Source organism: Erpetoichthys calabaricus, chromosome 17, assembly GCF_900747795.2.
Source record: "Erpetoichthys calabaricus chromosome 17, fErpCal1.3, whole genome shotgun sequence".
In the NCBI taxonomy this organism is placed as follows: Eukaryota; Metazoa; Chordata; class Cladistia; order Polypteriformes; family Polypteridae; genus Erpetoichthys; species Erpetoichthys calabaricus.
Window position 1 is genome coordinate 28,745,137 of NC_041410.2, and position 16,433 is coordinate 28,761,569.

The 16,433-nt window shown below is 40.2% G+C and overlaps 1 protein-coding gene across 2 annotated transcripts in view; it reads right to left on the reverse strand.

Moving 5' to 3' along the window:
* Window positions 1–743: 743 nt before the first annotated feature.
* The window catches only part of cib2 (calcium and integrin binding family member 2), a 66,584-nt gene continuing 50,894 nt past the window's right edge, over window positions 744–16,433 (reverse strand). For both annotated transcript variants that reach the window (XM_051920863.1, XM_028823355.2), the window contains exons 3-6: window positions 15,536–15,647; window positions 11,428–11,575; window positions 7,623–7,818; window positions 744–1,553 (exon numbers count right to left, since the gene is read on the reverse strand). In XM_051920863.1, the coding sequence (XP_051776823.1) occupies window positions 1,532–1,553; window positions 7,623–7,818; window positions 11,428–11,575; window positions 15,536–15,647 (478 nt within the window). In that variant the 3' untranslated portion in view covers window positions 744–1,531. The remainder of the gene's footprint in view (window positions 1,554–7,622; window positions 7,819–11,427; window positions 11,576–15,535; window positions 15,648–16,433) is intronic.

The following is a 16,433-nucleotide window of genomic DNA, read 5'->3' on the forward strand; positions in this document are numbered from 1 at the left end:
CAGTAACTGCATATCTTCACGTACATCGGCATCACAGGTAGGACAAAACTTTACGTAACTTTCAAGTGGCCATTCACAGGGTATTTCATTTTATAAGTACACCACCATCATTTGCAATCATCGAAACTGGACTGTGTTGTGAGTGTTTATTGTTTTGTGCTTAGTGTTTTGTTGGATTTCTTTTGTATCTGAAATATTAATCATTTTTGCTGTTTACTACCATAAATATACATAAAAACTGATTATAATTTAAGTTTTGTTAAAAAAAGAAAACCTCACACTGTTCCCACTCCATTTGAACTAGTGTGGTGCTGAGGTATCACCCGTTGCATGGCTGCACTCAGGTCCTAATCTGGATCCTGAGTTGGTTTGTCATGTGGTGGGTGCCGCAATGCGCTGTATCAGCGCGGGCTCCTAACTGTACACTAAAGAACAGCCAAATTGCCTGTGTCTGGGGAATGCCATGCACCTTTGTTTCAACAGCCAGTCTCACACACATGATTTGATTGCACAGTGATCATTGTATCTTGCATCTCTCACAACTTTTTGTATTATTATTAGTGCAATAAACAAAACATATTTACAGAGTCTTGCATTCATGGGGGTCCCCCGCAAATTGCTAGCGATTACTGTACTTGCATCTCAGCCCTGAGTAGCAACAACAATTTGCAGTGTAGCTTCGGCCAATAAAAGGCTTTCAGCATCCTACTGTACATGACAACAAAAAGACCCGGACCCGAAGATGCTTTCAAAAGACATTTGTTTAGAGTACAAGCAACAGAAAGTGTATATATTCCAAGTTTAGCTCAACAAATAGTGGAAATGCAAGAAGACGAGTAAAAGAGGAATGAGAGAAGCATGAGAACAGCAACAGGCAGTGAGGGAGCAAGATAGAGAGAGAGCCCTTCCTTCGACTGGAGATCAGGTCCATGTGATTGTCGTCATGCTCCAGTGACACTGGAATGAAGAGGACACACAATGCGTTTGCCTTCATGCATTTTGTAGAGGAGAATTGCATAGCTCTTATAAATGTGTCTCTTTTGTCCTTGGTGCCAATGCTGTGCTTTTGTTTGTACTTTTTTTTTTTTTTTTTTGCTATTTCCATTTTTTAGGATGCATACCAGTGAAAGGAGGATTCTTTTCAAGTAAGTCACTTTCAGCCCTTGTCTGTCCAGAAAACCTGGTATGTTAAGAAAATTCAGTAAAGATTTCTTCAAAGGCAGCAGATACTGTATAGCAAAAAGAGGTGCCACCAATGCACCGGGAAGCTGCCTGCTGAGACCACCTTGAACAAATGCACCACCTTTTCTTCAGGTCTCAGCAGGACCACATATTGCACAGAGGAAGAAAGAAGCAAACCAAAATGAACATGCATTTGCCTCTGCCTCGAGAGAACGGTGAGCTTCTGAATCTTTTCTCTTCCCTGTGGCTCCCAAACCATTTTCCGTATGGGAGAAGTGAAGGGCAGTGTGTCCGTCGGCAACACTTCTTCATTCGGCATAAAATTTGTCAGCCCCAAGAGCCAGAGCCCTCAGATACGGATATGAAACGTGCTGCAAACAAAAAATAAATATGAAAAGGGCATAAGCAAACTTTGTGAACTTATGAGGCTATGGAAGAAAAATTCAACTTAGGGGTCACATTGTCTTTCAGGATAAAGTGTTTTGATAAAATAAGAGCATTCATCTTAAAGAAATAGCATAAAGGGTTAATAAATGTCAGAAACCTGTTTAAGTATATCAGGAAACCAGATAGAGGTCAAGTGAACAACAAAATGTACTGAAAGATGACTAAGAAGTCAGCAGATGGCCTGTGAACAACAAGAATGGACAGTTGTTACATACACAGAAATTATCAAGAGTGCTGGTTCAGCCCAAAGGGTACAAAGAAGAACCAGAAAATAATAAAACAGACTTTTATTTTATATACCATATATACTCGCGTATAAGTAGGGTCTTGAAACCCAAAAAATCGATCATAAAATCAGACCCCGACTTATATCCCCATTCAAAAATGTGGCACTTAATTTTTCTTCCTCCAATCTCGCACCAGCTTCTCAGACAAATTGAATTTTGTTACAGCAGCGCAGTTACCAATTTCTTTCACCACTTCAACAACTTTCAATTTAAAACCAGCTTCATATTTTCTTCTGATGAAATGCTCCATCGTAGATAAGGGATGCTCTTACGATAAAGGTGTATGAGGGTATGAGACACAAAAAACACAAATCAGTGCAAACGTTGCTTCGGAAAAGTTTGGGTACTACTGTGTGGTCACGTAGGCACAACACATAGAAATAAAAGGCTGTGTGCTCCGTGGTTACTCTCTCAGGTGGGCGTTAGCATATCATAGTCTCTTGGACTAATAGTGTGAGTTTTCTGCATTCGACTTATACGACTGACATTATAAAATACTGGAAATTATACAGTAAAATCAAGCCCCGACTTATTCGCGGAAGAACTTTAACGTGAGTATATACGGTAAGTCATTTCAGTGTAAACAAACAAACTAACCAGAGTAAAATATATGCATTGATTGACACTGTATGTAAATCTAATAGTTTATAAAATGAACTCCTAGCCTTTGTTTCTCTGACCATTCTCATCATGCTGTAAGAGACTGCTGTGAGCGATGCTCCCTCCTCAACTTGGTGCTAAAGGTGAAATAAATGACGCAGATGGACAAGCTTTTCTCCTGCCTGATTACTGACTCAAAGACTTTATCAGATTCGTCCTGTTAGACCTGGGGTCCTCAATCAGTCCTGGAGTGCCGCAGTGGCTGCAGGTTTTTGTTCAAACCCAGTTATTTAATTAGAAAGCAACTCTTGCCAATAATTTAATTTCATGGCATGTTAATGCTTTTTCTCTGCTCTGTCAGGTCATTCTCATATCCTAGATATTCTTCCCCTTTCTAAAGATATCATTCAAATGATTTGAAGGCTAAAATGGATGAGTAATTCTCAGTCCTTCACTTTTTTCTCTTCACTTTCCTTCCAGGTATTTAATTAAACCCAATAGTGCATGATAAATGCACGCAGGTGTAAATGGTAACAAGCTAAATGGAGTAATGTTGGTCTCTTTTGTTGTTTGCATCTTATTGCTCATAAGGAGCAATTAAAAAACAAGACTACAGCTGTTTAAGACTAAAATAAGCAATAAGGGTACAAAATCTTAACGAGTGAAACAACTAAAGTGAAGCAGAAGTGTTACTTGAGCAATAAGTGCTTCTTATTAAGCAACTGGGTTGGAGTAAAAACCTGCAGCTACTGCAGCCCTCCAGAACCGTGATTGAGGACCCCTGTGTTACTGGATAAGTTTCTTTGTTTAATTAAGAAGTTGATTTCTACCACAAGGCTTCATATTGACAACTTTTAGTTGCAGGCTGCCAAAGTTCTAATATAGTACCGCATAAGTGTGACCTGCACTCTGGAGAATTATGGCTTTGAGAAGATTAGTCACAGTCATGGTAAAAAGAAAGTACAACCTCCTTCAGTTCTGGGATTTTATTAATCAGGGCCTAAATCACAATTGTGTTGTCACTAATTTTTATAAACACAAAAATCAAACCACAGGTGACCAATAAAATGTAAGAGAGTTCAATATGTTGCTATTTATTTCTAAAAACTAAGCAAACATTTGGAAAAATATACAGTAAGTCCATCCTTTCCTGTTTCCACAATAATGAGCAGAGTATTCAGCCAGCAGCCAAGTGTCACTAATGAAATGTACAGGATTAGTTCATTACCAGGAAGTGTGGCCACCTCTATTAAAGCAAAACATCTGGTAGTCTGCTGTTCTGGAGCACTCAGGGTTGTGTTCACATCATGCCAAGAAGAAATAACATCTACCATGGCCACAGAGAAGCAATTGTTGCTGCTCCTCGATTTAGGAAGGGTTTTAGGCCATTTCCAAACACTTTGAAATTCACTGTTCCACAGTGAGAAGGACTGCTTTCAAATGGAGAGATCTGAAGACAACTGCCAATCTTCACAGGAGTGAATGTCCCAGCAGATTCAGCTCAAGCTCAGACCATTTAATGCTCAGAGAAATAAAAGAAAAACCCAAGAACTACATCATATGATATTCATGGTAAGCATGTTGAACATTCATGCTCATAATAGTAAAATTAGAAAAAGACTGAATAAGTATGACTTTCATGAAAGGTAGGCAAGATGAAAGCCCCTTCTTTCCAAAAAGAATATGGGAGCACTGCTTAGGTTAACCAAACTGCATCTGAACAAACCACAAAAATTATGGAACAACACCCTTTTGACTAATAAGGCTAAGTTGGAGGTTTTTCGTCATCAAGCACAGTGCCATATTTGGTGAAAACCAAACACAGCGTATCAAGCATGGTGGTGGAGAGGTAATGATTTGGGCTTGTTTCGCAGCCACAGGACCTGGTAAACTTGTAGTCATTGAGACAATGACCTCCATTATATATCCAAATATTCTTGAATCAAATATGACGCCATCTGTCTGAATACTTAAATTGGGATGAAATTGGATCATGCAATAGGACAATGATCTCAAGCAGAACAGCAAACCAACATCTGAATGACTAAAACATTTAAAAAAGTAAGGTGTTGGAATGGCAAAGTCAAAGTTCAGACCTCAATCCCATCGAGATGCTGTGATGGGATCTTAAGAAAGATGTGCATAAACAGATGCCCTCAAAAATCAATGAAGCAATGTCGGAAAAAAGAATGTGAGACTTATAAATTCCAACAGAAAACATTAACTTCAGGTTCTTGCTGCTAAAGATGGTTCTACATGTTACTAAATTATAGGATGGATTACTTTTTTCGCACATGGTTTCTGAATGGATGCTTAATAATTAAAAACTTATTGGAATCTCTTACATTTTGTTGGTCACCTGAGGTTAGATATCTGTGTTTATAGAAGTTAGTGATGATGACACAACTGTGGTTTAGACCCTGACTAGTAAAATCACAGAACTGAAGGAGACTGCACTTTCTTTTTCCAATGACTGTGTAATGGCTGCTGGCTTTAGGCATCTCTTGCTTTTTTCAATGTGAGGTATTGCATGTCATTTGGGCACTTGCTACTTTTCAATGTGATTTATAAAGCCGTTTCCTACAAGAAATGTGTAGCCAATCTTAAAGAGATTTTTCCAGCCAGTGGAACCCATTAGAGCACATGTAGGTGATTAATGAGAGATTTAACAAGCGACCGATCCAGCGAAGCAAGTTTACGTGACTAAAGGAATGCTGCCCAACTTTGCTGCCTGCAGGTTTCAGGAAATATGCAATGAAAAATGCTAGTTTTGCTTGTCATAAACTCTGGGGTTGAAATGTATAGTAGGTGGGATCATGCCAGCACCATACAGCAGGACACCAGGCTATAGCCTGCAGTATAGACGGATGTCCATCGATAGAGCCATTTATCTTTTACACACACCTACATGCATCCATATTTCCTTTCTGAAGAATGAAGAACAATCAACATTTATGAATGACTCAGCTATCATACAGTACACTGTTACTTCAATATTGCAATGAGCTGAACTCATGTTAGATTATTGTGGGAACAGAAGCTGATCCATCAAACTCTTCATCAAACAGTGGATGGAAATCATCTAAAGATCTGGCATAACCAGAAAGGCAAGTACTAAAATATTAGCTTTGAACATCATAGTTCTATTCTGTATAGGATTGCACTTGAGGGAAGACACAGAATTCTGAGCCTACTATCCTCATGTTCTTGTACTCTTGTAAGGTTAAGAGGTATGTACAAAGTAACTTGGTACTATGCTAAATATGAAAGATGCTCTTTAGCTAACTAGTGTATACTCTACTACATTTAGACCATTTTTAGATATTAGTCTTTGCATCAGTTTTCTAGGATTTAAAACCTCTGTCTGTTACAAGCCATCAGACTCATGTGGTTACCTTCGCTACAGATCCTTCCATCCCTGGCATACTAAAAACTGTCAACCTCTTTCACAGTTCCTTAGACTCTACCGCCTCTGCAGTGATGAGGTTAACTTCTGTAATGAAGAATTCAGAATGAGAAGCTTCTTCATTGACAAAGGAAACCCTTTTCATAATGTGGACAGGGCCCTCAATGAAGCCAGGAGCAGACCTTGTAACATCCACTCTAAGAGGAACTCCAATAATGAAATCTGCATCCTGCTGGTTCTCTCAATCCACTAACCCTCCCAATGGCTATTAGGCAGAACTTCTATATTTTGCAGACTGATCCTTCCATAGGAGCCATTTTTATGAGCCCTCTCGATCTCCTTCCGATGACCACCTAATCTACGCAAACATCTTGTCCGCAGCTCACTTCACAGCTGACAGCCACATTCCCCAGCGGGCACTTTGAGCTGAAACAGGAGATACAGTGTCACTTGCAAATATGTCACCAACAATCCGCTTGTATCTGGTATCCCTACATTTATATTAAACAATGGGCCTCTTGCCTTTCTAAAGATTTTATTTACTATGTCTCTTGTAGGAAGCATATAGTTATCTACATTGGTAAAATCAGGGAGACAGCTAGCAGGCCGTTTCAGGGAGCACATTCGAACTGTTAAAATCAAAGACCTTACAAAGCCTGTTGTAGAACACTTTAGATCTCCTGATCATAGTCACACTGATCCCTCCATTTGTGTTCTTTCAGGGGGCTTCAAAGACACTTCTCAAAGAAAACCAGAAGAAGCTATGCTCATTCTCACACAGGAATCACATATTTCTCCAGGTCTTACTGACCTACTAACGTTTTAATCGCTCTCTATATCTTCTCTAATGGTACCGTTTTCTTATCTACGCTCATCTTTTCTCCATTCATTTGCTCTGGCTTTGTTCCTATCCTATATACTTTACCTACTCTTTCCTTTATGTTGCACACCTGTTGAAGGTTATATAGCTGGAACGTGTTGTGAGGGATGGCCGGCCGAATATTCCGGTCCACACCTCCAGGCCGCTAGATGGAGTCCTCCCAGCAGCATGGAAGGTCCCCAAATTCCAGCAGGGCATTATGGACGGTGTAGTTTTTATAAACAACCCTGCTGGATACCATGGGGGCCACCAGGAGCCACTGTAGGGAGGCTTACAGAGTGCTACATGCCCTATAACCTGGAAGTGCGTCATAATCACATGACCGGAAGGAACGACGTGCTTCCGGGTTGAAGAAAAGGACTTTTAATCTGACCCGGAAGTGATAAGGAATCATGGACTGTAGGATTGGAACCACTTCCGGGTCAGAGAATATAAAAGGACTGTGGGAATGCCCAGACAGTGAGCTGAGTTGGGAGGCAGGGTGGCTAAGCGTCTGGGAGTGGAGGATTGAGTATTGTTTATTGTAGTGGTTATTGATTTATTAGGTATTGTGGAGAGGAGGGTGCTTTGTGCACTTATTTATAATAAATATTCATTTTGGACTTTTATCTGGTGTCTATCATCTGGTCCGAGGGTTCAAGGGGTCACGGAGACCTTAAACTGTCACAGTGTCTTTTACTGACTTTCCTTTTCAGCATGGAGATAAGTTTTAAACATTTTTTTCCTTTGTGGATGTATGCTAACGCAGCCCTTCACTAACTCTACTGTATACTCTGATTCCCTCCAACTGCTCAGTGCTGTGAGATACAGGATCACCCACCTTAAGAAGTCGGGTGCTCTGGAGATCATGTTTTCAAAATCAGTAAATGCAAGCTTGCCATCTCCATCCAGGTCCGCCTCCTCAATAGCCTTCTCACATACCAAATTCACTTCTTCTGCTGCAAGCTCATCCCGGGTCAGCTTATTTAGGGTTTGTTCCAAATCTGACTTGCAGATAAAGTTGTCTGTGTTGAAATCTGAAACAAGGGCAACAAGAAAGGAAATCTGTGTGAACAGCATCCTTCCACACTTACAGAGTTGAAGGTTCTGTCATGGTAGTGTCTGTTACCAGCTTTATGGAAGTGTCTGTAGAGACTGCACTGTTGAACTGACTTTTCTGGGTGATGATCTTGATCCTGTAACCCTCTGCCCTGAGCAGAACTAATGATGACAGTATGAAAATAGTAATAAGATGGAGCAGCATGTGACCTCAGGTTAGCATGTGTATGTGAACCCCAGATAAATTATCACTCAGGACTTACTTCCAATACAACTCAGAGTCCTTCCACGTGCAAAGGTTCGCTGACGACACTGCTATTGTGGGCTGCATCAGGAGTGGGCAGGAGGAGGAGTACAGGAACCTAATCAAGGAATTTGTTAAATGGTGTGACTTAAACCACCTACAACTGAACACCAGCAAAACCAAGAAGCTGGTGGTGGATTTTAGGAGGCCCAGACCCCTCATGGGCCCTGTGATCATCAGAGGTGACTGTGTGCAGAGGGTGCAGACCTATAAATACCTGGGAGTGCAGCTGGATGATAAATTGGACTGGACTGCCAATACTGATGCTCTGTATAAGAAAGGACAGAGCCGACTATACTTCCTTAGAAGGCTGGCATCCTTCAACATCTGCAATAAGATGCTGCAGATGTTCTACCAGACGGTTGTGGCGAGCACCCTCTTCTATGCGGTGGTGTGCTGGGGAGGCAGCATAAAGAAGAGAGACGCCTCACGCCTGGACAAACTGGTGAGGAAGGCAGGCTCTATTGTAGGCATGGAGCTGGACAGTTTGACATCTGTGGCAGAGCGACGGGCACTCATGTCAATCATGAAGAATCCACTGCATCCACTAAACAGTATCATCTCCAGACAGAGGAGCAGCTTCAGCGACAGACTGCTGTCAATGTCCTGATCCACTGACAGACTGAGGAGATTGTTCCTCTCCCACACTATGCGACTCTTCAATTCCACCCGATGGGGGGTAAACGTTAACATTATACAAAGATATTGTCTGTCTGTATACCTGCATTGTTATCACTGTTTAATTTAATATTGTCTTTATCAGTATGCTGCTGCTGGAGTATGTGAATTTCCCCTTGGGATTAATAAAATATCTATCTATCTATCTATCTATCTATCTATCTATCTATCTATCTATCTATCTATCTATCTATCTATCTATCTATCTATCTATCTATCTATCTATCTATCTATCTATCTATCTATCTATCTATCTATCTATCTATCTATCTATCTATCTATCTATCTCTAACAGAAAAAGATATAGCAGAGATGATAGTTGTTGACGCCTGACAATACACACCTGACAACCATCTTGTTTTCAGGAATCAAAAGGATACAAATAATACTGGTGCTAAAAATGGAAAAAATGGATCACATCTTACACTGGAGCAGGGATGTCACTGAAATTGAGAATGTGCTCCTTTGCCAGGAATTACCTTTGCATGCTTGGATCATTTTATTCTAGTTCTTCTGCACTTTATTCTGACCCTTTCCTTTCAGACGTTATTCTGCATGCATACTTGTACTCCTGAGAAGACATGGAACTGCTAAGCAGGGTGTCCAACTCCAGTCCTGAAGGGCCACAGTGTCTGCAGGTTTTCATTCTAACCCTTTTCTTAATTAGTGCTCTGTTTTTGCTGCTAATTAACTTCTTCTGAATTAATTTTAATTAACTTGGTTTTTAAGAAATGTTTCCCTCAATTTCTTTATCGTTCCTCTGAATTACTTCATTTCTTTCCTTAAATGGCACCCAAACAGAAGTGAAATGTGAAGTGAGTGAGCCAACAGAAGACCAGCTAAGTCAGGGCCTCAAACTCTAACCAATTTCACTCTAACCAGTTGCTTAATTAGGTACTGAGTCTTGTCGTTAATTAAACCCACTCTTTAATTCCATTGCTTGTTGCTGCTCTCATTGTGCAATAGCAGACATATCCGAAATTGTGGATTTTCTCTTTTCTAAGAGCAGATCAGCATTCCTGAGACCTTCACCTTTCTTTATTTTCAGATATTGTATGATGGTCACAGTTTGCTGGTCCGGTTTTGGCTCATTTTGTATCTCATTATTGTTTGGCAGCTACTTAAGGAAAAAGAAACAATTGAGGGGTCTGAGTCTTCAAGAGCAAGTCGATTACAATGAATTCAAAAGAAGTTATTTAGCAGCAAAAACAGGTCACTAATTAAGAAAAGGGTTAGAATGAAAACCTGCAGCCACCGCGGCCCTCCAGAACTGGAATTGGGCATCCCTGAGCTAAGGGTTATCACTTTCAACTGCTCTTGTGTGTGAATATGGAGAGTTGTAATCAGCCTTGTGAAATGTAAGTGGTCCTACTCCTGCTTTGTTCTTTACACTGGCTTTTAGAATCTGTCATGATTTAGGCTGTAAACTGATGCTTCGTAGCCTGTTTCTTTAAGAACTGTTGTCAGGGTCATGTCCCTCATCTCTAGGGGTGGGGTCTCTGAGGTTGTGACCTTGACTTGGTCAACAACTGGTATAAAAGGTCAGCTTTTCGCTAGGCCCCTTATTCGATCTCCAGATAAAATTCCTTACTTTCATTTTGATATTGTGTGCTTTCTTTTCTTGTATTGCCTGGTTACGACTTATTGCCTTTTATTTGACTTTGATTTTACCTCTCGTCTAGGTTACAGTCGCTACAGTTTGTTTTCATTTTATGCCTTTTGCCGCTTCTCCCAGTTTATTCACTAATTCAGCTCTCCTGCTTTCCTGCTGAGTCAGGACAGAATCCAGTTAAAAACTGTTGCCTTGGCCTAAACATCTGTAGTGTCATGGATTTTTAAAATTTTATATTTGATTTTGTTTTTTCCCCACACAAACAAAGATGAACTTAATGTTACAAGGACAATTTAACATCAAAACATCTCCTCTTCCCGAATTGTACCTCACTTTTAAAACATCTATGTAAACAAAGTAGAAGGCCAGGATGATGCCTCAAGCTGTATTGATTACTTTATAACCTGCGAGCAGATGGGCACCTAGGACTAAAAACTGGCAAATTGCTTTACAGCTTGGGAACGTAAGAGTTTGAACAAGGATATCCATCATATTGACAGCCAGCCAGTCAAATGTGTGTAACATCACATGCTCCAGAATTTTAAAATAAATATAGCTTGTCCAAGCGACAAACAGAAACAATGTCAGGAGAGTGAAGGAGCAATATCAGGAGAGGGTGAGAGATGTACAACTGTTTCATCTAATCGTCAGTGAAAGCTTCTCATGAACAACATCGATCACTAAATCAAAAAGCCGCCAAGGACATTCATCTTGGAAATGTTTCATTTTCTGTAAGCTTTTTCTAAAGACTATATATATATCCAGACTTTTTCTATCAATCTTGTTTTCTATTTTTTCTTGTTCTATGTGCTATTATTATTCATTTAATAAATACCACGCTGCTTTTAAGTTTCTATATTTTGTCTTAATATCTAGAGTGATTGAAATAATGAATTGAAAATTAAGACACCTGTATGCAGCACTAGAAAAGGTCCAGAGAAGAGCGAGAATATTGTAAAATACACTGAGAAAGTCTACTAACAAATTTGTTACCATAGATCTTAAAAGCGTAGATGGCTTTCAGTTCTCTGGGGGCCATTTCACTAAGCACAGAGAACATGTCAACAAAATCATTGAAGCTAAGGTTCCCCTGTCCATCTTCTGAGAAGGCCTCTACGATTCTCTGCTTGAAGGGGTTTTCCTGTGGAGACAAAGAACAGTATGTGAGATTCTTTGAAACCTGCTTCTGTGAATCACTTACAAGGTCAATGGCCCAGCGTTTAAGACTTAACACCCAAAGGCTGTCAGTATCTTAACCAGAAGATGTGGCTGTCAATGTGCTGAACCCATTGCTACAACTCAGTTCTGTTTTCTTTAAAAGCTTTTTTATGCTATACAGCAATCAGCATGTAAAGCTAGTAAAGGCTGGCTTGTCCATCTTTTAACACCATAATGCTTAGTAAACCCCCAACAATAAAAAGTCAGTGAGCAAATTTTATTAGCAGTACATAACTTATAACTATAATTTATGCATTTATTTCTGATAGGATTGACTACTGCAATGCATTATTCACTGGCTGTTCAAATCGTTCTTTACATAGCTTTAAGATAATTGAAATTTACAAGAACTAGAAAGTATGAACACATAACTGCTGTTCTTACATATTTACACTGGCTCCCAGTTAAGCTTAGGGTTGATTTCAAATCCCCTGTCTTACATATAAAGCCTTAAATAGCCAAGGCCCTCCTTACTTACCTGAACTTATCATTACTATTAAAGTGTCACATCTCCTTCCCTGGCTGGGGTTCAAATTCAAACTGTGTCTCTTTTGTTCATTTTTGATTCTTTTACTTGTTTATATATTGTACATCATTCTTTATTTTTGGTTTTGTCTATGTATTTCAATTACCTTTGCTATTTTTTGTGTATTTTGTGGGTGGTCCCTGAAGAGGCACGGCCTCCTGCCAGTCACCATCAGGAACTCCCTGCTACCCTATTAATCCAGAGGGTCTTCAGGGAGCTCCTAATGGTTCAATGTGAATGTGCTAAGGAGTAGCAAGTTTACTTGTGTTTCTTTGATCTATTAAATTTATAATGTTTTAATCCTCTTCTCTGTATTTTGACGATTCTTTGAATAGCTGATTGAAAGTTGTTTGCTATGGGCTGCCTTTGGTGTTACAGTAATCCCTCGCTACTTCGCGGTTCACTTTTCGTGGATTCACAACTTCGTGGATTTTATATGTAAGCATATCTAAATTCATAACGCGGATTTTTCGCTGCTTCGTGGGTTTCTGCGGACAATGGGTCTTTTTACTTGCTTCCTCAGTTGGTTTGCCCAGTTGATTTTATACAGAGATGCTATTGGCGGATGGCTGAGAAGCTACCCAATCAGAGCACGCAGTTAAGTTCCTGTGTGCTGCTGATTGGCTCAGCGACGGAGTGTTGCATTAACCAGGAAGTCTCATCTCACTCATTCATCATTAACGTGCTAATGCTTCAGGGGCCGTGTCCAAGCACCAACAGAAGATGCAAATGATTGCAGAAAAGGTAAAAGTTTTGGATATGTTGAAGGAAGGGAACAGCTACACCGCTGCAGGACATCGATTCTTTTTATTTAAAAAGGAGGAAAAGCATCTAAGATCTACGGCCGCAGTGTCCTTTAACCAGGGTGCAAAACGAGTTGCAAGTGGACGTGATAAGGCAGTAGTCTGGATGGAATCTGCTTTAGGAATCTTTGCAACAAGGTCGACGACGTCATGACCGCCTACAAGCTGCTATGTGTACTTCGCTATACAGTAAGTGTAAACTTATCTACCGATTTCATATTGCTTAGCAGTTGTCCCTGTTTTTAATAGAGTAAATGGTGGGTTGTAAACAATACAGGGAGGGTTTAAAAACGTCCAAATACACGTTAAATAGTTAAATAAATATAGTGTCCCTACTTCGCGGAAATTCAGTTATCGCGGTCGGCCTTGGAACCTATCTCCCGCGATAAGTGAGGGATTACTGTACAGGCAATTCCTTTGTCTTTTGTGCTGTACAGAGTGTTCTAATGTTTCAGAGCATTTTTGAGAAAATAAAACTTTTTGGTGTTTGCCTTCGTTACTAGCTGGGGTTTGATAGTATATCCCCATCTAGTGGGCATTATTGGAAGTGTTTGGGACAATGTGCTTTGGAAATTATTGGGACTTGAGTGCTTTTGGACTTCTAGTCCACCACACAGAGTGTACATTTGCTATATTTCAGCCAGGGTTCCCCCCTTGGCTGGAGTTCCAAATCCTTGTTTTATGTCATTTTTGTGTCATTTATTTGTGTTAATATTACTTTTGTTAATTAACAGATTTGTTTTCAATGTCTTTCTTATGTGCATTGTGTTTTGTGGGTGGTCTCGCCTCTTGGTGATTTGTGGAATTTTCTGATTTTGCAGAATTTTATCACAGGTGCAATCATTTTGGGGTTAGTTTTGTTGTGTTTATTTCTTTAAAATTACATTGCTTGTATTCTGTGTTGAGCCAAGGGGGAATGGGACCACATGATGCAGCAGTTGAGTAATCACCTCTGGTGCTATTTAAGAAGAAGGAGCTCCTAAAATATTTATCTTCTGTGACTGGTTTTCAATTCTTGGGGTTTGGATTTCCTGTTTCATTCAACTTCAAAACAAACCCAAATTATTAGCTTTCCACCACCATCATGCTTGACGCTTTGCATGAGGTGCTTCTGGTGAAACTCTGTGTTTAGTTTCTTTGCCAAACATCTCACTATGCTTGATAACCAAACATAACCACGTTGGTCTCACTAACTCTACAGATGTTGTTCCACAATTTTTGTGGTCTGTTCAGATACAGTTTATCAAAGATAAGCTGTGCTTTCATATTGTTTTTGAAAAGAAGGGGCATTCGCCTGCCTACCTTCCCATGAAAGCCATACTTATTATTTTTCTAATTTTAATGTCATGGACATGAACATTTTACATGCTCACCAAGGTGTGAACATCATGTGATGTAGTACTTGGGTTTTACTTGATTTCTCTGAGAATTAAAAAGTCTGAGTTTGGGCTGAATTTGATGGGATGTTCACTCCTGGGAAGATTCACAACTGTCTTGAAAGCTCTCAATTTGGAAATGGTTCCTCTTACTGTAGAATGGTGAATTTCAAATTGTTTGGAAATTACCTTGAAACACTTACCAGATTGATGAGCAACACTAATTGCTTCTCTGAGGTCATGGCTAATGTCATTTCTTCCTGGAATAATGTGAACAGAGTGGTGCAGTGGGTAGCGCTGCTGCCTCGCAGTTAGGAGACCCGGGTTCGCTTCCCGGGTCCTCCCTGCGTGGAGTTTTCATGTTCTCCCCGTGACTGCGTGGGTTTCCTCCCACAGTCCAAAGACATGCTGGTTAGGTGGATTGGCAATTCTAAATTAGCCCTAGTGTATGCTTGGTGTGTTTGTGTGTGTCCTGCGGTGGGTTGGCACCCTGTCCGGGATTGGTTCCTGCCCTGTGTTGGCTGGGATTGGCTCCAGCAGACCCCCGTGACCTTGTGTTCGGATGCAGCGGGTTGGAACATGGATGGATGATGTGATCACAACCCCGAGTGCTCATGAACACCAAACTGCCAGAGGTTTTGCTTTTATAGAGGTGGCCACACTTTCTGGTATTCAACTAATCCTGTGCATTTCATTAATAACACCCGACTGCTGAATACCTTGTTCATTATTGCAGGAGCTGGAAGGGTGGACTCATTTTTCCTTCATGGAATCTGAATGTTTGCTTAGTTTTTGTAAATAAATAACACATATTGAAATCAGTTATGTATTATTTGTTACCTGAGGTGAATAGATTTCTTTTATAGAATTTAGAGATAACAACACAATTGTGATTCAGACGCTGATTATTGAAATCTCAGAATTGAAGAGGGGCATACTTTGCATTTCCCATGACTGTACCCTTGACATTACAGCTGCATGCCTACATAATGAAGCAAGTCTTCATGCCCACAAATAAAGAAAACAAAAGTGGGCTGGAAAAGGTTCTCTTAGCGTTGACTTTGAGACTGGCCCTTCTGGTCCTATTGGCATCTTTGGACAATGCCACACAAGCACATTAGGTTAACCTGCATTAGGCTCACACAACACACACCCCACATGTGAAGAAGCCGTGTTACCTTGAGCTCTGGCATGTTGATTATAAGTTGCAGGGGGAGTTTAACATCAGGATCATTAGTGTAATCCATTGGCACTAAATTAGGTGCCAGCTCATGGTATCTTCCATGCAATCTATGAAAGAGAAAGAAACATTTCAATAATACTCACAATTCTGAATACAAATTTACAAACAAGCCTGGAAAAGAATTTTGGCATGTATCTCTAAGCTGTACTTAGTGAATCAGGCTTACTTCCATATCTGTTTTATTTCTACTTGACATCATTATTTTTTGTTTTCTTAAAGCATTTCCTGGGTGTGAAAATCAAAGCTAAAAACCTGCTCCGCACAACTGTAAAATCTGATTAAGTGGGTTAGATAAATGGAAATGTGAAAAGTCCCGGTCAAAATGTGAAGACAATGTAAACTTGAGTGCATAAGATGCTGAGAAATTAATTCACGCGTTTGTTTTTAGTCAACTGTAATGCATAGTTACTGTAATGCACGTCTAACTGGACTATCTAAGAAAGACATCAATCGGTTGCAGTGAGTTCAAAATGCAGCAGCCAGAATCTTTGCCAAAAAAGAAAATCTGAGCACATCTCACCAGCTTTAGCGTCATTACATTTGTTGCCCGTGTCTTTTAGAATTGACTTGAAAATACTACCAATGGTATGTAAAGCCATAAATAATCTTGCTCCTTTCCATATATAGGAGTGCCTGTCCCCCTACATTCCAAGTTGTTACCTCAGATCTTCTAATAACAGCCTGTGGTATAGCGGGTCTGCGGCTGCAAAAAAAAGGGCCAGGTTTTAAAATCTGTATAGCCATGTCGTTCTCCATGGGCGTGATTGGACAACCGCAGGGAGTTAATGAGATAGTTGGAGCGAGTCGCACCTGCACATGTGGGTGCGATCGTT